This window comes from Giraffa tippelskirchi, chromosome X (assembly GCF_054371585.1).
Source record: "Giraffa tippelskirchi isolate mGirTip1 chromosome X, T2T-mGirTip1v1.2.pri, whole genome shotgun sequence".
Classification (NCBI taxonomy): domain Eukaryota; kingdom Metazoa; phylum Chordata; class Mammalia; order Artiodactyla; family Giraffidae; genus Giraffa; species Giraffa tippelskirchi.
The window spans coordinates 138,363,391-138,386,147 of record NC_137289.1 but is presented as its reverse complement, the minus strand read 5'-3'; the positions used below and the strand labels follow the sequence as shown (position 1 = coordinate 138,386,147).

The 22,757-nt window shown below is 39.5% G+C and overlaps 1 protein-coding gene across 3 annotated transcripts in view; it reads left to right on the top strand.

Moving 5' to 3' along the window:
- PPEF1 (protein phosphatase with EF-hand domain 1) overlaps positions 1 to 22,757 on the top strand; it is a 108,729-nt gene that overhangs the window by 38,982 nt on the left and 46,990 nt on the right. For 2 of the 3 annotated variants that reach the window (XM_081566537.1, XM_081566538.1), the window contains 3 exons: positions 4,674 to 4,834; positions 11,431 to 11,545; positions 16,448 to 16,494. In XM_081566537.1, the coding sequence (XP_081422663.1) occupies positions 4,674 to 4,834; positions 11,431 to 11,545; positions 16,448 to 16,494 (323 nt within the window). The remainder of the gene's footprint in view (positions 1 to 4,673; positions 4,835 to 11,430; positions 11,546 to 16,447; positions 16,495 to 22,757) is intronic. The other variant, XM_081566540.1, reaches the window with a different exon arrangement.

The following is a 22,757-nucleotide window of genomic DNA, read 5'->3' as shown; positions in this document are numbered from 1 at the left end:
ACTTAAGTTAGAAATGTGAAAGCTTTTGATTGTTTTCATATATTGACCCACATTAGCTACCCACATTGGGAAGAGAATCCCTATGTTATTCTTTTTTGTGTGGATAAAAAACAGCAGAAGGATTATGACTTGATGTTTACTGATATTTTATATTGAGCAGTTTTGATTAAGAATTGGTTTAGGGAAATGGTGCTTTTTCATATATTTATCACCAAACTTAAAGGAAATGAGGATCATCAGTTGCATGAAAGGAAGGGCCAAATTGGATTTCTTTTGAAGAAGAAAAACAATATTTTTATTATGGTCTTAAATAATATGACTGAGTTTTAATAACCAGAACTGATGGCATTGACATGATGTGTCACTTAGCTGATGAGAAAGGGAAATTTGACAGAACACTGGTGAAGGCAGTGATTGGGAAAAGAAAGTCACTTCTTGTCTATACCTCACCAGTTGGGATTACTCAGTTAGTTAGTTCTAAAATGATATAGTGAAACTATGGGGTTGTTTTTGGTTTTGTTTGTTTGTTGTATTTTCCCAAGAAGAGCTTAACTTTTCAGTTTGTAGAGTTAAGAGGAAAGGGTTTTTTTTTTTTTTTTTTTTTTTTTTTTTGAGTAAAATGCAATTCTAAGAAAGACTACCAAGTAGAATAGCAAGGAGAGATAAGAAAGCCTTCCTCAGTGATCAGTGCAAAGAAATAGAGGAAAACAACAGAATGGGAAAGACTAGAGATCTCTTCAAGAAAATTAGAGATACCAAGGGAACATTTCATGCAAAGATGGGCTCAATAAAGGACAGAAATGGTATGGACCTAACAGAAGCAGAAGAGATTAAGAAGAGGTGGCAAGAATACACAGAAGAAGTGTACAAAAAAGATCTTCACAACCTAGATAATCACAATGGTGTGATCACTCACCTAGAGCCAGACATCTTGGAATGTGAAGTCAAGTGGGCCTTAGAAAGCATCACTATGAACAAAGCTAGTGGAGATGATGGAATTCCAGTTGAGCTATTTCAAATCCTGAAAGATGATGCTGTGAAAGTGCTGCTCTCAATATGCCAGCAAATATGGAAAACTCAGCAGTGGCCACAGGACTGGAAAAGGTCAGTTTTCATTCCAATCCCAAAGAAAGGCAATGCCAAAGAATGCTCAAACTACTGCACAATTGCACTCATCTCACATGCTAGTAAAGTAATGCTCAAAATTCTCCAAGCCAGGCTTCAGCAATGTGTGAACCGTGAAATTCCAGACGTTCAAGCTGGTTTTAGAAAAGGCAGAGTAACCAGAGATCAAATTGCCAACATCCACTGGATCATCGAAAAAGCAAGAGAGTTCCAGAAAAACATCTATTTCTGCTTTATTGACTATGCCAAAGCCTTTGACTGTGTGGGTCACAATAAACTGTGGAAAATTCTTAAAGAGATGGGAATACCAGACCACCTGACCTGTCTCTTGAGGTCAGGAAGCAACAATTAGAAGTGAACATGGAACAACAGACTGGTTCCAAATAGGAAAAGGAGTACATCAAGGCTGTATATTGTATATTATTCAACTTATATGCAGAGTACATCATGAGAAACGCTGGGCTGGAAGAAACACAAGCTGGAATCAAGATGGCCGGGAGCAATATCAATAACCTCAGATATGCAGATGACACCACCCTTATGGCAGAAAGTGAAGAAGAACTAAAGAGCCTCTTGATGAAAGTGAAAGAGGAGAGTGAAAAAGTTGGCTTAAAACTCAACATTCAGAAAACTAAGATCATGACTTCTGGTCCCATCACTTCATGGGAAATAGATGGGGAAACAGTGGAAACAGTGTCAGACTTTATTTTTCTGGGCTCCAAAATCACTGCAGATGGTGATTGCAGCCATGAAATTAAAAGACGCTTACTCCTTGGAAGGAAAGTTATGACCAACCTAGACAGCATATTAAAAAGCAGAGACATTACTTTACCAACAAAGGTCCATCTAGTCAAGGCTATGGTTTTTCCAGTAGTCATGTATGGATGTGAGAGTTGGACTGTGAAGACAGCTGAGCACTGAAGAATTGTTGCTTTTGAACTGTGGTGTTGGAGAAGACTCTTGAGAGTTCCTTGGACTGCAAGGAGATCCAACCAGTCCATCCTAAAGGAGATCAGTCCTGGGTGTTCATTGGAAGGACTGATGCTGAAGCTGAAACTCCAGTACTTTGGCCACCTCATGTGAAGAGTTGACTCATTGGAAAAGACTCTGATGTTGGGAAGGATTGAGGGCAGGAGAAGAGGATGACAGAGGGTGAGATGGCTGGATGGCATCACCGACTCAATGGACATGAGTTTGGGTAAACTCCGGGAGTTGGTGATGGACAGGGAGGCCTGGCGTGCTGCGATTCATTGGGTGGCAAAGAGTTGGACACGACTGAGCAACTGAACTGAACTGAACCAAGTAGAAATGATCATTAAGATAGGTAGAATATTTTGGCTTTTCTGCCTACAAGATGAACCTGAGATGAAATTTATGAAGATGCTCTGCATTTCTAGTTTTCAAACATAAAGTGAAATAGTTTAATTTTTTCAAATTTCAAACCATATCCAAATGAGAAAAATAGCCTCTGCTGTATTTCACTGAAGACAAACATTGTTACTCCCAAATTTAATTTCTTATAAAGCATCATCAACTGCCACCAAAAAATATTGGGGTACACATTAATTTGGATAGCATTTTAAAATTACCAAATATAATGACTGTAGAAGGAAATTTCGTTTAGTTTTTAATTGCAATCTCTCATTCTAACTAAATCACAGAAAGCGGTGTTTTGTGTCTGCATCTGCTGGCATCATACCTTCCATGCCTATGGAGAGCTTCTGATTAATGAGCTTGGTAGCAATTCATTGTTAATGAATTGAAGAGTATGTTGTCATCCTCCGTGTCACTTATCTGTTACCGAAATAATGCTGTGTATTAAGCAACCACAATAACTCAGTGGCCTGTAATAAACATTGCTTTCTGCTCACAAGTCTAGAGATTAGTTGAGCACTTCCACAGATCTTGGCATACTTGATTTGAGAGTTTTTCAGGTCATAGCTGTAGTTCACTCATGTGTTTATAGGTCTGCTGGCTGGTGGCTGATCTAGGTGTCCTTGGCTAGGATGACTCAGCTCTGTTCTGCATGATCTTGGAGCTTTCAGTAGACTAGCCTGTATTTGTGGGAGTGGCATGCTTTCATGGAAGCATACAAGGCACCCTGAGGCCTTGGCTTAGAACTGATACATAACATTTTCCACCACATTCTTCAATCCAACTCAAGTCACAAACCCAACCCAGCTTCAAGGGCTGGAGAAAGAGGCTCTGAATGAGGGTGGCTGCAGAATCATATTAAAAAGAGCATGACTAGAGGTTGGGGTAGAGAATGGGGGATACTTTTGCAATCAGACTACCATATCCCTTTTCATCTTTCTCCACCTGAATTGGCCAGATTGCTCTTCTTGTTTCATAGGCAGTCTAGCAAGAAAGAGATCCTGGGTTTCAGCACCTACTGAAATGAGCAGTGCAGGTAATCTGTTACATAGAAATTTCTCCGCCAGAGAGAGGCCCTTTGGGAATTTCTGCCTGTGGTTGGTTGTCTAACTTTATCTACTTGGTTACCAAGAAGAAAGAAAAATCATGTCAGAAAATTGGTTTTTATGTGATGAGAGAAACAAATCAATTACAGCTAAGTAAAATTTGAAGCATTTAACAGGAAAAAATTGAATGTTTCCATTTAATTTTCTGTGGATCCCGAAGAGTTACAGATGTTTGAATCAAATACAATGCATCTTCAGCCTTATTTGTAAAAATCTAAGATATTAGAGTGCGCAAAAAAAAAAAAAAAAGGTAGAACTAGAGCTGTGCTGTGCTCAGTCACTCACTCATGTCCAACTCTTTGTGATCCCATGGTCTTCAGTCTGGCAGACTCCTCTGTCCATGAGATTTCATAGGCAAGAATACTGGAGTGGGTTGCTTGCCATTTCCTTCTCCAGGGGATGTACCCATACCAGGGATAGAACCTGAGTCTTCTGCATTGGCAGACAGATTCTTTACCACTGCTGCTGCTGCTGCTGCTAAGTCGCTTCAGTCGTGTCCGACTCTGTGCGACCCCATAGACGGCAGCTCACCAGGCTCCGCCGTCCCTGGGATTCTCCAGGCAAGAATGCTGGAGTGGGTTGCCATTTCCTTCTCCAGTGCATGAAAGGGAAAAGTGAAAGTGAAGTCGCTCAGTCGTGTCCGACTCTTAGCGACCCCATGGACTGTAGCCTACCAGGCTCCTCCGTCCATGGAATTTTCCAGGCAAGACTACTGGAGTGGGGTGCCATTGCCTTCTCCGCTTTACCACTGAGCCACTTGGAAAGCCCTTCAGAGCATCAAAATACCTTGATTGATCAGTTTTCTCTGTGCGCCACCCTCTCCTCCCAACTAATGAACTCACTGCTTTGGTAAAATGTCCACCCAGGAAGTAATAGTGATGATTCATGTGAATATACCTACTGATCTCAGAACAAGTCATTCCTCATGGTTATATGTGGGATATCTTGGTATTTGTAACATTTAACACAGTGCTTTACATGGGTTAGATATTCAAGAAGGTACCAATTGTAGTTTAAGTATGGGAATGTTGATTTTTTTCCCCCCCTTTCCTGTCTTCCCATTTCCAGGATTAGTAACTCGCCTTTTTGGTAGCAGCATTCAGGACAAGAACAGACAAGACTTTTTGGGTTTGATAGAAGTCCCAGACTCCTACTGTGGTCCTCGGCTGCAATTTCCTCTCACTTTTACTGACATTGATTTACTTATTGAAGCCTTCAAGCAACAACAGGCAAGTGGAAGCAGATACTGTCCTGATTCTTGTACATAACATGTGTTCAATAACTATCTATTGAATGGGTGAAAACACTACAGCAGAAATACATTCCCTTGGGGAAAAAACTTCACATTAAGTGAGCGCTACCCTCTGTTTTGTTTAACCCATTAAATAGAAGTTTCTTAAGGTGCACAAAAACCTCCTTTCTGTCTATAGGCTCACAGTATTTCCTTGTTCTTTTTCTGAGACGTAATTCACATTCTATAAAATTCACTATTTTAAAGTGTATGATATAGTGCTTTTTAGGATACTCACAAGATTGTGCAACAATCACTAATATCCAATTCCAGAACATTTTCTTCCCCTCCCAAAGAAGTGCCACACCCATTACCATTCCCTCCTCCTCCATTCCAGGCAATCACTGTTCTACTTTCTGTCTCTGGATTTTTCTATTCCAAATGTTTCATACAAATGAAATTATATAATATGTTTCCTTTTGTATGTGCTGCTTTCCCTTAGCATAATGTTTTTAAGGTTCATTCATGGCATAGTATTTTAATGGCTGGCTAATATTCTGTATTTTTTTTTTTTAATCAATGCTGCTTATCAAGTTGAGGAAGTTTCCTTCTATTCCTAGTCTTCTGAGTGGCTTTATCATGAAAAGGTGTTGGAATTTGTCAAATGCTTTTTCTGCATCAGTGAAGATGATGGTGTGTTTTTTCCCCCTTCATTCTAGTAATGCTGGGTATTACACTGATTAGTTTTCTTATGTTGAACCACCCTTATATTCCTGGAATAAACCCTACTTGGTCATCGTATGTAATTCTTTGAAAATTCTGTTGGATTTGGTTTGCTAGTGTTGAGGATTTTTACATTTTATTCGTAAGGGATATTGGTTTGTATTTTCTTTTCCTGTGGTGTCTTTATCTGGCCTTGATATCAAGATAATACTGGCCTCATGGAATGAGTCAGGAATTGCTTCCTACTCTTCTGTTTGAGAAAGATTGGTGTTACTTCTTGAAATGTTTTGTAGAGTTCACCAGTGAAGCTCTTGGGTCTTGCATTTTATGATTACTGATTGAATCTCTGCTTGTTCTAGATGTGTTCAGATTTTGTATTTCTTCTTGAGTAAGTCTTGAAAATTTGTGTGTTTCCCGGAATTTGTCCCTTTCATCTTTTTAAGTTATCTAATTTGTTAGTATGCAATTGTTCATAATATTCTCTTGTAATTCTTTTTATTTCTTTTAGGTCAGTGGTAATGTCCCCATTTTCATTTCTGATTATAGTTATTTGCTTTTTTCTCTCTTTTTTCTTGGCCAGTCTAGGTAAAATTTTATCGACTTTGTAGCTCTTTTCAAAGAACCAACTTTTGGTTTTGTTGATTGTCTCTTTTATTTTTTGGTTCTCTATTTAATTATCTGCACTCTAGTTCTTCTTCTGCTGGCTTTCAGTTTAATTTGCTTTTCTTTTTCTAGCTCCTTAAGCATTAAGTTAGGCTTTCATTTGAGATTTTTCTTTCTTTTTGTAGGCATTTACAGCCATGCATTTCTTGCTAAGCATTGTTTTCACTGTATCCCATAAGTTTTGGTATGGTATGTTTTCATTTTTGTTGATCTCAAAGTATTTTCTCATTTCCCTTGTGATTTCTTCTTTGACCCATCAGTTGTTCAAAAGTACGTTGTTTAATTTCCACATATTTGTGAATTTTCCAGTTTTCCTTCTGTTACTGATTTCTAGTTTCATTCCACTGTGGTCAGAGAAGATACTTTGTGTGATTTCAGTTTTTTAGAATGTATTGAGGCATATTTTGTGGCCTAACATCTGGTCTGTCCTGGAGAATGTTCCATGTGCCCTTGTAAAGATGTGTAGTCTGCTGTTGTTGGGTGGAGTATTCTGTAGATGTCTCTTAGGTCTAGTTGTGTGAGGGGTATCTGAAGTTTCTTTTCTTTTTTAATTTTATTATTACTTTTATTAAATTTTTAATTTTTTGGCCATACCATGCAGCATGTAGGATCTTAGTTTCCTGTCCAGTGATTGAACCTGTGCCCCTGAAGTGGAAGTGTGGAGTCTTAACCACTGGACCACCAGGGAAATCCCCTGAAATTTCTTTTCTTTTATCCTGTGTTCACATAGTGTTTTGATAAGGATTTCCTTGAACACCAAGAGCCATTAAGAAAGAAAGAAAGAGAGAGAAAGGCCAGAGGAAGGAAGGAAGGAGGAAAGGGGAAAAGAAAGAAGGGAAGGAAGAAAAGTCTAATCTCTGTAGACTGGCTCTGTGTTGGTACACTCCTTCACCACTTAGCCTGACTGTTTACAGATCTATCATAGCCTTTACTTTCTTCTTAGTGTGTTAGCTGCTCAGTTGTGTCTCTTTGCAACCCCGTGGACTGTACCTCTGTCCATGGAATTCTCCAGGCAAGAATACTGGAGTGGGTAGGCAGCCATTCTCTTCTCCAGAGGATCTTCCTGACCCAGGGATTGAACCTGGGACTCCTGCATTGCAGGCAGATTCTTAACCATCTGAGCCACCAGGTGATCCACTGAGCCATATTTAAGTTGCCTCTTTCTTGATTCAGCATTTCCTTGGTTGCTGTGAGCTTTGACTATTTTACAGAGTTCTGATGAAGTTGGATCTGACTGGTTTGTTTGTTCAGTCTATTTTTTTGGCTTGATTTTTCACTGTTTCTGCAGGGGGATGGGATCTTGGAACTACCTGCTTCATTATTTTCTGACATCACCCTGAAACCATCACTTTGACCTTAAGGGCATACCCTAGGAGTAAGAGTGAGTGAAAAGTACTGGCTCTGTAGGGTCTGAAGCAAAATTTTCAATCATCTAATTCCTAAAATTGAGATCATTCTGGACAGCTAATGCTCCTAGCCACCTGCCAAAAGAAAATATAAATCCTCTCTATAAGAAAATAGGCTTCAAGTTATTTCTTCAAGTTTTCATATACAGTATCCAGAACTTAATACAAGTGTTAACTAGGCATAGGAAGATGCAAGATTCACAAAAGAAAACTTAGGCGAACCACAAACAGTGCAAACAAACCTATAGAGTTTTTAGATAATGGCATTATCAGACTCAGACTTGAAAGTAAGTATGCTTAATATGCTCAAGGATATAAAAGATAAGACAAAAATCCAAGGAGCTCTGAAAAGATAGACAGTTTTGATTTTATAAAAATGAAAAGATTGTGTTGTTAAGGGAAGACGAAAAGATTCAACATAGTGTACAGTGTGTTCCCATTTGTTAAACAAAATTAATAAGCATTATATATATATATATTTTTAAATTAAGATAAAAGTCACATAACATAAAATCGATTTTTTAAACCAATTTAAATGAAGTGTATGATTCATTGCTTTTTAGTATATTCCCAGTGTTGTACAACCATCACATTGTCTAGTTCCAGAACATTTTTATCATCCTCGAAACAAAGCCTGGTACCCATTAAGCAATCACTTCCCATTCCCCTTTCTCCCTAGCCCCTGTCAACTACCAGTTTACTTTCCGTCTCTACAGATTTGCCTAATCTGAACATTTATATAAATGGAATCATATTATATGTAGCCTTTTGTGCCTGGTGGCTTCTCCTTGGCATAATGTTTTCAAGGTTCATTTATACTGTAGCATGTATCAGTACCTCATTCCTATTTTTGGTTGAATAATATTCCTTTGTGTGAATATACCACATGTTATTTAAGGAATTATGTGCTTATACATATGTTTGCATATTCATATATAGTTATATTGATTTTTTATAAGCTTGCAAATACATAGAATATTTTTTGGAAAGATACTCAAAAACAGTGGCTGTTTCTTGGGATAGGGAAAGGGGACCGATGTCTGGCAAAGAAGGAGAATTGCTTTTCATTGTTATGCTTCTTTTTGCTGTTTAAATTTGTATTTCAACTTTACAAAGAACTTTTCTTTTTCCGTTTAAAAACTAGTTGCTTTTTTTTTTGTGGCCATGCTGCACAGCTTGCGAGATCTTAGTTCCCTAACGAGAGCTTGAACCCACACCCTCAGCAGTGAAAGCATGAAGTCCTAACCACTGGGCTGCCAGGGAATTTCCTAGTTACTTTTTAAAAAAGAAAAACCTTTAAAAGTACTATTTTCCTCTCTCAATGCCTTTAAAAGAATGTGAATATTTTATTTGAGTTGCCATTTAATCTGAATATATTTATAAGCATATAAACCAACATGAGTTAACTCTTTTGAGTAGTATTTAATATTGCAATTGTAAACACAATTATAATGCTATTGGAAGAGAAGTACACTGGCTCTGTAGGGACTAATATAACCAATGTGATTTTAGACAATTGAAAATGGGCCCAGAAAAACTATTTTCATAATAGGAATTTTCTGTTGTTGCAATATATCCTCAATGAATATTTGTTAATTTAACTTAAAACAACAACTGCCTTTTCAGGCAGCAATTACTCTGATTAATGCTACAAATGGTCCAAAAAGTCTACAGTGGCAAGCTAAGGTAACACTGAAACCAGTTTTGGGAATCAGTAAATTAAATAAATGCCAATTCATATATTAATAAATAAATCATTTTATCAAAGTGTTTTGCCTGTTCCTTTAAAATGTGGCTAAAGGAAAGGTTACATTCAAGATTTGACTCACCCTGTCAAGTTGAATAGATTTGAAATGCATTGAATAGATTTAAAATGCTTTTGTGGGGGAAATCCTTATCAATCCATTAGGTTTGGGGAGACAGGAAATAGGGCTTGCTCCCTACTAATCAACATCCAGGGGCCCTTCTCTTTCTTCCTAATTCTCACGTTGCTTCAAATCCTGCTTCCTGTTTTGTTTTGTTTTTTAATTATTTAATCATGAAAATTCTCCAAACTTAAATATTTTTTATTAGAAAATAATTTCATTATTTTAATTGGAAATGGAAACTTCAGGACACCATGAGATAAGATTGTTCCAAAGGGTTCCATCTGTCATAAATCCGATACCCAAAGCATTGTTGTTATTTAGTCCCTAAGTTGTGTCCAGCTCTTTGTGACCCCATAGACTGTAGCCTGCCATGCTCCTCTGTCCATCGGATTCTCCAAGGAAGAATACTGGAGTGGGTTGCCATGCCCTCCTCCAGGGGATCTTTCCAACCCAGGAATCAAACTCCGCATCTCCTGCTTGGCAGGGGGATTCTTTACCACTGAGCCCTCTAGGAAGCTCACCTAAAGCATTATCTGAACAGTATGTAGTTAACAACCTCTCTTAGCCTCCAATAATCTAAACCAATCAGTGCTGTCCAATAGAAATATAATGTGATCCACATACATATTTAAAATCTTCTAGTAGTCAATATAAGGCCTCCCTCATAGCTCAGTAGGTAAAGAATCTACCTGCAATGCAGGAGACCCAGGTTCGATTCCTGGGTCGGGAAGATCCCCTGGAGAAGGAAATGGCAACCCACTCCAGTATTCTTGCCTGGAGAATCTCATGGACAGAGGAGCCTGGCTGGCTACAGTCCACGTCAGACACGCCTTAGTAACTAAACCACCAGTAGTCAATATTATAAAAGCAAAAAGAAAAAAGTGAAATTAATTTTAATAATGTGTTTTATTTATTCCAACATGTAAAATTATCATTTTAATATGTAATCATATTAAAAGTTTTTAATGAGATATTTTACTTTTTTTTCATACTAAATCTTTAAAATCCCGTGTGTATTTTGTGCTTATATTATGTCTCAGTTTTGACTAGCCCCATTTCAAGTGGAGAGTAGCCCCATGTGACCAGTTTCTACTGCACTGGACAATACAGGTACAAACATTTCTGACCATAAAGTGGTGTTAGCATCTGTTACGTTTGTATCAGCTACATCATTTTTTGGATTATGTATTTGGAATATTTTATAATTAAAAAAGAGAATGATAAAACAAAAAAAACAAAAAGCCTGGAGGAGAAAACCCAGTAAATCTGTCCAAAACAATGCTGTCATCAACTGTAACTGGAGGAGACCAAGGAATGAATAGTCATTACAGGAGATAATAAGAATTGTTTATTTGACTTTGCAGTATGTTTTATACTTAGACTTGTATATAAATGTGCTTGCTGGCCTGTACCCTCACATCTGTGTACCAAATACTGAGCCACAGCAGGGACACCTGGCTCAGGAGTCCCTTGAGGCTTGTCTGGCTGCCTTGTGAGATCTCCTAGCCCAGCACCCCCACCTAGCTCCTAGCCCAGGGGGCAGGAAGTCACACAGAAATGCAAAGAAGCCCCTCTTGAACAATCTCTCTCTCCCTCTCTCTCTTTCTCCTTCTCTCTCTTTTTCCTCCTTTTCTTTTATTTTTTATTTATGTTTTTACCTGCACATTTCTTAGGCCAGGGGAGTCTCCTTTTTTCCCTGTTACCTCTTTTGGGTTCTAAGGACCAAGAATCATCAGAAATGTTTTGTGAATGGGTGATGTCAATTAAGAACATGAGACTATAGACATGCTAGGAACCATTCGTTCATTCAACTTACAAATCTCTAGTGAGGGCTTATTATGTGCCAGATACTGTGCCAGGATAATACATTGCCTTCTATGCACTCATGCCTTTCTTCCTAGTTCATTGTATCTATTTCCTCTTCACCATCACAGATACTTCATGCTTATTATGTCTTAGAGGTGTTGTTTGAAACCAAGAAAGTCCTGCAGCAAATGCCGAATTTCACTCACACAAAAACATCTCCATCCAGAGAGGTAACAATCTGTGGTAAGTTTCAGAGCTGAGTTGCCAAATTAATATTTAGGAACCTCTTGGTTCTGCATCATTAGCCTAACTTGAAAACTGTGTAAATTGGACTGTATTAAGGGAAAAGTGTTAATATAGAGTTATCTATCATGGTAATACTGTTCCCCATCTTGTCTTTGTTTTGCATACCAGCTGGCAGGAATTAATTACGTGAGAAATTAAAGAACTCTTAGCTTTTTATAAAGGCAGGCAGCATTTTAATACAGAAAACTACCCATGGGTGGAATAAACGTTCTTTGCTCTCCATCTAGCTCTCATTATCTTTGTTCCATGTTGCTTTTTCTAGATAGGCCTCTGCATGCCACTTCTGCTGGGAAGGGAAAAGCCCAAGGCAGGGTGGAGATTAAACTCTTCTCTTCCCTCAGCTGCTGTTTGAGATTTTTCAGCTGGTCTCTGCAGCTTTTAGAAGAGTGTGAATGTCCCAGAAATCTGTTCCTTGTTCTTCTAAATAACAAGAGCTGAGATTTTGTTATCATATAGGCCAGCCTGGCAGGATATTGCTTCAGGAAGCAGTACACATTGAAATTCAACACAGTTGGTGCTCAGCATGCTTGCAACTGTCTGAGAATGGAGTGTGTGGAAGGAACAGCAATTCTCTTAACTTCTAATTAAGCCTTTAGGTTACAACACAGTGATTGTTATTTTCCAAATCAATTTTTAGCCCATGTTTCTTTTACTCTGGCAGGTAGACTGGATTTGACAATCTAATTAAACCATTTCCATTTCTAGCATCTGATAGTGGTGACAGAGACTTGATGTAGCAGTATACACTCCATGTCATGCCTGGACTCAGGTTTTGAAGAGTCCTTAATGGTTCAGTTTCAACCTAATCAGGCTACCACATCTCTGCCTACCAGATGATGCATCTCAGCAGGGGGGACCTTTTATTCAAGACCTCATTGGCTCTTACTTTCCATGGAGATAAAGAATTTGGAGTTATGAGGCTCAGGAAGCCAGGCCAACCAATGAAGCCTGTGGAGCCAGGGCAAGATTTGCTCTCAGAGTGTGATATAATAAGCCAAACAGAGACTGTGATCTGCTCCTGTATGTTTCTAGTACACCTCCAGTTGCCATTGGAGACCTGTCTTTGCATAAAAGGATCTGGAAGAAGACATGAATTAATTAGAGGGCATGTAAGTTCTGGAATCACACAGTGTAAAGACTGTGTGAATGGTTCTTACAGAGGTCAGCTGGTCTATCCCTTGTTCTTATGGATAAAATTGAGGCCCAGAAATGGTATTGCCTTCCATGCATTTCTATGTAATAACTTGTCCCTTTCTCTCTACCCCAGCTCATTCAGCTGGTTAGTGGCAGAGTCAGAATTAAAAATCAGATCTTTTGCATCCCAGGTTAGAGCCAGTCCCATATCTGCTATCCCAGTCCCATTATGCACCGCTCTGACTGGTGTTTCATTTTCCATCACAAGACAGAGATTACGGAATGGATTGATTGGACAGTTGCATTTTTTAAAAGATGCATCTTGGGCATTTATTAATATTTCCAGACTTTTTCCACATAGCACCATTGGTAGAAGGAAAAGCCAGGCCCATACATTCCCATAGCATAGGAATTTTCATTAAACTGTCTTTAATAGCCCCATTGAACCTAGAAAAATTTGGCCATCATTTAAAATTGGGGCCGTATTTTCAAAACCATCCTCTGTTTAAAACAGGAAAGGGAGAGAAATTATGATGAACCTTTACCATTATTTTAATTTCCAGATGCAGTTTTTTACATGCCCATCTAATCATGCTGCATGGTTCTCAATGTGCATGAAATATAGGTGTTTTAGTCTACATTTATATTATAAAAGTTAACCATGTATGTACTTATATTTTTATATGCAGTGAAAATATCTTTCTGTGGCTTTTACATGATACATTGTTATCTTTTGCTGTCCAATTAGAAGTTGGTTGTATCTTTATAACCTCAACTCTTAATATGCTGAAACCAATTCATTTATTAGCTTGCTAGCTACAACACTTCTGACTACCCAAATCTTTGAAAGACAAGTCATCCTGAAGAGAATTAGGAAAACAAAATAATTAAAAATATATATTTAACTAATAAGTAAAGTCCTTCCATTTTTATTTCCTTAGATTTGGAGTGAGAGCAATGAAATTTAAGTATGCAGTAGTATTAATATGCTTTTAATAATCTTGTTGTTCAGTTGCTAAGTCGTGTCCGACTCTTTGTGACCCCATGGACTGCAGCATGTCAGGCTTCCCTGTCCCTCACTATCTCCCAGAGTCCTGGGATACTGGGGATCCTTGGGATCTGCCTTGAACTAAGAACCACTCATCTCTGCAATCCCATTTTAAGGCTGCTCTCCTATTCGAAGCTCCTAATGTGAAATTGGAAACAATCTAAAAGTCATATTTTTTTCCAAACCACTTTTTTCTATTTGACACGATTTTGAAAGCTCTTAAAGTTACAACGAAGCTAGTGAATCTCTTGATTTCCATATTGCTGAAAGCTCCAGAAATGGCTTTTGCTGAGTGGTAAATCTCCCAGTGGCCAGTGCTATCCTTGCCTTGCTGATCACGGAAAAGTCCCAGGGTCTCTGTAGGATCCAGTGGCAACAGCATATAGTACTGAACATTAAGAACAGCAGCAGCAACCCCTCTGGACATTCCTGTAGCTCTTCATGGTCTATGGAGCACCTTGGCATCCATCATCTCCCCATGTCCCCTGAGGTGGGTGGAGAAGTTTGTATTATCCTCACTTTGCTGATGAGAAAACTGAAGCTCAAAGTGATGGGTCCTTTTCTAGGTTACCCAGCAAGAAACCGTATCAGGGTGCCAAAAGCAGCTTTCCAGAACTTTCTTCTACAGTAGCCCATATGAAGTGCTTGCTTTTGGCCATATGAGTACATTTTAGGCAAGATCTTTAATGCGAGTGACTTTAACCATGAGGGACGTTGTTCTAGATGAGGGCTTGACAAGCTTTTCTTTAAGGAACGGGATGATAAACATTTTGGCTTTGTAAACCATATGGTCGCTGTGGGAACTACTCGGCTCTGCCCTAATAGCTCAAAAGTAGCCCTAGACAATATGTAAATGAGTTCAGTTCAGTTGCTCAGTCATGTCCAACTCTGCGACCCCATGGATTGCAGCACGCCAGGCCTCCCTGTCCATCACCAACTCCCGGAGCTTACTCAGACTCATGTCCATTAAGTCTGTGATGCCATCCAACCATCTCATCCTCTGTCGTCCCCTTCTCCTCCCACTCTCAATCTTTCCCAGGATCAGAGTATTTTCCAGTGAGTCAGCTCTTTGCATCAGGTGGCCAAAGTACTGGAGCTTCAGCTTTAGCATCAGTCCTTCCAGTGAATATTCAGGATTGACTTCCTTTAAGATTGACTGGTTTGATCTCCTTGCTTAATATTGTAGTCATTTTATAAATAAGTGCTGGTGATGTATTTTAATTTTGTTACTCCCATAATAATTGGACCCATCTCTTGTATATGTTTGGTTAATTTTGTTTGTAGCATTTTTAAACAAACTGGGGAAAAGTATTCCTAAATTAAATTACATTTGGTAATAAAGTTGGATATAAGGAATAAAAATTTATGATCAGAGCTTATGAAAGACAAATATTTACCTAGAAATAGTTATCCAAATAGGGCTTTTGAATATTCACATATTTACTCTTGTTTTTAAATTAATGGCTTCATATATTTACACGATTCCTTGAGTTTTATAAAGCAATGCTTTCATTTTTATTTTTGCTAATAGTCTCATTAAGAGAATGTGAAATATCTACTCACAATTTTTAAGTTTCAGATCTACTTCATGTTCTTGAAAACATGGCTTTAAAAAGCTGTGCATTTAGCAATTGAACTTAATTATCGAGTGCCCACTATGCAGCAGGTACTATAGGAGGCATTTAGCAGTTTAATGATAAATAAGTAATATTGCTGTTCTCCTAGAGATTCTTCTAGTGTAGGCAGTAGAGTACAGTACAGTTTTGAAGTGAGATAAAGTTGAGTTTGAATTCCAGCTCTGCTACTTGGTAGCTGGGCAATTTTGTGAGTTACTTAACTACTCTGAGCCTCATTTGTAAAATGAATATGGTGAAAACAATACCCATCTCATAGAGTGGTTATCAGTTCAGTTCAGTTCAGTCACTCAGTCATGTCCGACTCTTTGCGACCCCATGGACTGCAGCACACCAGGCTTCCCTGTCTTTCACCATCTCCCAGAACTTACTCAAACTCATGTCCATCGAGTCGGTGATGCCATCCAACCATCTCATCCTCTGTCGTCCCCTTCTCCTCCCACCTTCAATCTTTCCCAGCATCAGGGTCTTTTCCAATGAGTTGGTTCTTCACATCAGGTGGCCAGAGTATTGGAGTTTCAGCTTCAACATCAGTCCTTCCAATGAATATTCAGGGCTGATTTCTTTTAGGATTGACTGGTTGGATCTCTTTGCAGTCCAAGGGACTCTCAAGAGTCTTCTCCAACACCACAGTTCAAAAGCATCAATTCTTTGGCGCTCAGCTTTCTTTGTAGTCCAGTTCTCACATCCACACTTGACTAGTGGTTTTAGGATTGAACAAGATAGTTCATGTAAACCCCTACTCTGGCACTTGGCACAGAGTGAGCTAAGCACGGCATAAATGGCAGGAATGAATAGGAAATCGCGACATTGGATGCTGCCCCCTATAGGAAAAGGGATGAAGTTTCCACAGGGTGCTATGGAAACAAACCGGCTGTTGAATTAATATCATCATAAGTTAAAAACCCAATGTCCTGAGAATGCTTGGCATGTATCAGCAGTATTTCAGGTTTTAAATTCTTTTGTACAAAGGGCATTTTCTTGTTTCCTCCTGAATACTGATTTTTTTCATTTCATTTCCAGGTGATTTGCATGGGAAGCTAGATGACCTTTTTTTGATCTTCTATAAGGTAAATTATTGTTTTGCTAAATATTTATTTATATTTTTGTTGGGAGAAGGCAGGACTACAGCAGATAACAGTATTAGTTTTATTAGGGATATGTACAAATACAGATGTAATAGGACAGTTTTTATTCAAGAAGTTGAAAGTTTTGTTGTTTTTCTTTCCACAAAAAGAATTAAAGATTTGAGTCTCTGCTTAATATTATTATCTGTAGATCCATTAGGATTTGTGCCTGATGGTATTTATGTTCTTTATTACTTTGTAAATGTGTAGATGACACAGGATGGAGAGGGGAGCAGTCTTTTATTTTATTGTTATTTTGTTCAGAAGTGAGCAGGCCCCAGCAGTCTTCTCCAGTGTGCACTAATTGTGCATGAAAGGAGTCCCCCATAGAAAGTTCCAAACTGCTCTCTTCTCCACCCTGACTCACCACTGCTGGGCTCAGCTGCTCTTCCAATGCTGTGACTCCTTTTCGTTTGAGTGTTATTTGTGGAAGCCTACACAGAGGGCCTAAAGCAGCTTGGCTGGCATGGAGTTTCTGTGCATCTCTTTGATTGGATTCATTTCTCTGTCTGAGCCAGCAGTTGCAACATAAATATTTGCTTATGGGATGATTAGATATAGAAAATTGATCCTGAGGTAACTTCTACCTTTAGAGTGGTACCCCCTTTGTCTTTCTTTTTGATCAGAACATCTTCCCCACAAGATAGCATGTTGAAGCATGTTGACCACAGCATAGGTATCTCAAATGGCCTGAAAGAAAATATATTCTGATTATTATGATGGGAAATCAGTTTTACTCTTTGGGGACTGTGAGAGCTTGAGTAAGCCACATAACCTCCATGACCCTTAATTCCTTTTTTGGCTGCAATATTCCTTTTTTAAAAAATATTATTGAAATATAGTTGGTTTACAATATTGTTTTCATTCCAAGTGTAGAGGAAAGTGATTCATACATATATATGTATGTTTATGTATATATATGTGTGTGTGTGTATGTGTGTTCAGTTGCTCAGTTGTGTCTGACTCTTTGAGACCCTATGAACTGTAGCTAGCCAGGCTCCTCTGTCCAAGGAATTTTCCAGGCAAGAATACTGTAGTGGGTTGCCATTTCCTACTCGAGGAGATCTTCTTGACCCAGGGATCAAACCTGAGTCTCTTGCGGCTCCTGCATTGGCATGCAGATTCTTTGCCACTGTGCCACCTGGGAAGCCCATGTGTGTGTATATATATTTATCAGGGAGCAGGCTTACTGGGGTGAAGACCCAGGAAGTAGGATGGTTGAGAAGTTACAAGGGGTGTAGTCCTAGGAGATGAGTGGGTCCAAGGTGGAGTCCAGAATGTTGGTGGTTGAAGTGAGTGAAAGAGAATATTGGAGATGAGGAGATCAAGCATGTGAAGAGCAGGTGTGGTGAGTGAGTTGACCACAGGCCTGAGAGAGAAAGAGCAGGGAAGGAAGTTTAGTCAGAGTTCATGGGCCTAGAAGGACTAGAGGCTTTTATCCAAGGCTGGCAAAGCGTTGGTCTGTTGGTGGCCCTATGGAGCAGGTGAACCCTCTCCAGCTCCTGACCCCAAGGACTCCATCCTGGGGAGGAATGGGTCCTTTCCTTCCAGAGGCCTGCAGGAGTCAGGAGTCAGTCTAGCACCGTTCCTAAGGGAGGCCCATATTTCCAGAGGGATGTCTTGCTGAATGAGTTGAAGGAAGAAGGGAGTTCATTTATACAGTTTGAGGAATGGGATTTGTTTAAATCTACACATCAGTTCAGATCAGTTCAGTCGCTCAGTCGTGTCCGACTCTTTGCGACCCCATCAATCACAGCACGCCAGGCCTCCCTGTCCATCACCAACTCCCGGAGTTTACCCAAACCCGTGTCCATCGAGTCAGTGATGCCATCCAACCATCTCCTCCTCTGTCGTCCCCTTCTCCTCCCACCCACAATCCTTCCCAGCATTAGGGTCTTTTCCAATGAGTCAACTCTTCGCATGAGGTGGCCAAAGTATTGGAGTTTCAGCTTCAACATCAGTCCTTCCAATGAACACCCAAGACTGATCTCCTTTAGGATGGACTGGTTGGATCTCCTTGCAGTCCAAGGGACTCTCAAGAGTCTTCTCCAACACCACAGTTCAAAAGCATCAATTCTTCAGCGCTCAGCTTTCTTCACTGTCCTACTCTCACATCCATACATGACCACTGGAAAAACCATAGCCTTGACTAGATGGACCTTTGTTGGCAAAGTAATGTCTTTGCTTTTTAATATGCTATCTAGGTTGGTCATAACCTTCCTTCCAAGGAGTAAGCATCTTTTAATTTCATGGCTGCAATCACCATCAGCATTTATTTTGGAGCCCCAAAAAATAAAGTCTGACACTGTTTCCACTGTTTCCCCATCTACTTCCCATGAAGTGATGGGACCAGATGCCATGATCTTAGTTTTCTGAACGTTGAGCTTTAAGCCAACTTTTTCACTCTCCTCTTGCACTTTCATCAAGAGGCTCTTTTGTTCTTCTTCACTTTCTGCCATAGCACCATATAAATGTTCAGAAGTGCAGTCTTGTTATTTTTGACAATTACAATCTGAGGGCGGAGGTGGGTGGAGGGACATGGGTAATAACCACAGCAGAAAATCTGATAATTATTTCTCTGGAGGTTTGGGGGAAATACAGAAAAGGGAAAATAGTTGAGTAAATTAAATGGGAAAAGTGACTTCCTAGGCAATTAGAAAAGAAAATTTCTCAAGAGGTAGTTGAAGATACTAAGATGTGATCAGGGAAGGGACTCTGGAGTAGACAGACATGAGAAGAGAATGTTTCTTTAATTCCATTGGCAAAACTAAATGGAATATATAAAACTGGAAAGTTCTAATGTAGAGACTGAACAGGAGGAGGTGGGTGGTAAGAAGTACTATAAAAAGGACTTAAGGTGAAATTATAGCATTCACATGAAAACAAGAAATATTTTGAGAGTTAACCAATGATGGTGTTCAGGAAGTGGAGACTGAGAGCCCAGTGATGAAAGAGTAAAGCTCTGTTATTTGGGATAGATTTGAGTAGAGGGAGGTGAGAGGGATGTTTGGAAAGAAGATATTTGGAAAGTAGAGCCATGAGTTAGAATTTTAACAGACTTGAGTGAGGAGCAGATAAAACGTACCTTGGACATGGAATAAACTGCATGCACCAGAATCTTGAAATTGCCTGGTTTAAAAAAGACAACTAAGGGAAGAGCCATTGATGACAGCAGGCTTCCATCTTAAGAAACTGAAAAGATGATGCAATTAATGGTGTCTGAGAAGGGAGAGTGACCTGGTGGCCTTTCGATGATGGTGAGACACTTAGCTTGTGGGTAAGGAGTGTGCTAAGTTAGAGGCCAAGGAAGGAATGGGCAGGACACAGACACATCTCAGGAAGCTATGCTGTATGATGATCTGTAACTTGTGACAGTCAGCAATTTGCCTTTTCTGTCTTACTTTTTATCCAAAGTTTAAATAAGGAATGGTGGTAGATCACACAAGTAGAGTGGGGCCTAAAACCATGAACAGAAACTGTTCTGGGTACAACGTTTCTACCTGAATACAAAGGACAGTGATATCCACCCATCCAAAGAACAAACTCCCATCTTATTATCACTCCAACGGTCCCAAGTCCAGAATTCAGTAAAAAGGGTCTCTGAACTCTTGAAATCACTGTCAGAAATCCAGGGAACTTTACTCACAGGAGGAGCCCTAGGGCCTTACTCAACACCCAATGACCATATATCTGTAAACCCTTATCTGACACATTATTCCTGTGAGTTTGCCTGTCTGGTTAGCCACGCTGCCACAGATGAGGGAGTGAGAGGGGAAAGGAGAAGTGAGATAGAGTGAGAACGATGAGAAGCGAAATTCTTTCTGACAGTACGAGGGGATCTAAAACTGGCAACATGAGGTAGAAATGAAGCAGTAACATTAAGTGTTAGGGGGCTGTGTGTGTCAGGGAGAGCTCCGTCCTGAGCTCTCCTGAGGGGATGTGCCTGAGGGGATGCTTAGATTGATGAACCTGCGTGGTCAAGAAAGTTTGAGGTTCTATGGTGTACACTCTGTTAAGAAGTAAAGAGACCAAATGGCCCATTTTCAGAACTCTTAGCCAGAATGGTTAAGTAATTTAAAAACGTATTTTAGCTTTTAAAGGAATAAACTTCATTGATCTGGAAAATTCGTTTCAGCAGTGCTGCAGTATGAGGAGTGTTGTTGGCTCTTAGGTACAAGAAGATGAGAGACTGTGAAAAAAAGAAAGATTAGATGAGGGAAGAGTAATGGGCCAGGAAAGCAGGTGAGGAGGAAAGGAAGAACACCTTAAAAATGAAGAGAAAGGTGGAGAGTGGTGGGTTTCTCTCCTGGCATCAGATACCGAGCTTGCCTGCACGGGGATTACAGCAGTCACTTCATTGCTTCAGGAAAAGGTAGAGTTTCTGTGTTGGTGACTGGTTCTTGTTACTCAGTGCATCAGCAATGTGTTAAATCCTAGTGATAGTTAATGCCCACATGTGACGCTCTCCTCTCGTTCATTCATGGGAGCACATAGGATTAAGCCACCTCAGTGTAAGCCATGGGCTCACTCTCTTCTTTCTAGAAGCAGCTAGTGACCAGGCTTTAACTCATCCTTATTTAACTTATTATTTAATTTATTCAAAGTACTTTATTATTATTAATTAATTAAAATTGGTTTATTTTATTCAAGTTCTGGTTGAACTTGAATTTTAGGGAATAGTTTGGCAAACTACATCCCGTGGGAGACTTTTTAAGCTGTAAGTAGTCAAAGCTTATACCGTGGTCTAACTTTTTCCTTTCCATCAACCTAAAAGAGAAACCAGGAAAAACTCAGGCTTTGAATTAAGGCATAATTGTAATTCATCTTTCAGTTGGTGTTTTGCTAGACAGTTTCTCCCTCATCATTTCTTTTTTGTAGTATAGACTGAGTAGGCTGCAGGGCTGGGGCTGGTCCAAGGCCAACCCAGGGCATAGCCTGAGAGGCAGAGTTACAAGGTAGGGTCCCTGCGATGCCTTGCCATATTACTCTTTTCATCCAAATGATTGGTTCAGTTTAAGAAAGACTTCTATTTGTTACAACTGATCAAATGCAGAAGTGCATCTGTCCACTAATTTATTCATTCAGTAAACTTTTATCTAGTCCCTACAGTGTTCAAAGCCCTGTGTAAAAACTGTGGGAAGATACAAAGATGAGTATAAATTTCATTCATTTCACATATATTTATTAAATACCTATTATAAATGAGATACTCTGCTGTGTTGGTGATGCAGTATGACTAAGATGCAGCTTTTGGCCCCAAAGACATCTCAGTTTAGTGGGGTAGGTCAACCAATAAAAAGACAAGATAGTTCAGGGTAGGACATGTTATAATTGGGGTGTGCGAGGTTCCAAGGGAGCACATTGGAGGGGCACCTAAGTCGTGGGAGACTTCCTGGATGAGGTGACATTAAGACAATCCCTTCAAAGAGTTTTAATAATTTAGTAAGTGCCTAATCATGAAGGAAAGTTTTTAAGAATCAGAAAAAATTAATCCCACACCCTTTTTGTGGTGTGCTGCAATAAATGATGGAGTTTGTACAAGTGATAATTTTTGTTGTTTTGAGATTTTTAGTTTCTTTAATATTTGGTTATCCTTACAAATTGTATCATTTAGCACCTTAAGACTAAGCCAGACAGTTTCAGCTCACAATCCTATCTAGGTTTGTAAGGAATTCCTCTGAGTGCCATATGATTAACCATGACACACCTTTACTAAAAGAGCATCTCAACTTTATATGTCTTTGGATATCATCAAGTGAACAGAGTTACGTGGCATTAGTTGTTGTTCAGTTGCTAAGTCGTGTCTGACTTTTTGCAACCCTGTGGACTGCAGCATGCCAGGCTTCCTTGTCCTTCACTAACTCGTGGAGTTTGCTCAAACTCATCTCCATTGAATTAGTGATGCCATCCAACCATCTCATCCTCTGTCACCCCCTTCTCCTCCTGCCCTCAATCTTTCCTAGCATCAAGGTCTTTAGCAGTGAGTCAGCTCTTCATGTCAGGTGGCCATAGTATTGGAGCTTCAGTATATATCCTTCTAGTGAATATTCAGGGTTGATTTCCTTTAGGATTGACTGGTTTGATCTTGTTGCAGTTCAAGGGACTCTCAAGAGTCTTCTCCAGCACCACAATTCGAAAGAATCAATTCTTTGGCATTCAGCCTTCTTTATGGTCCAGCTCTCACATCCGTACATGACTACTGGGAA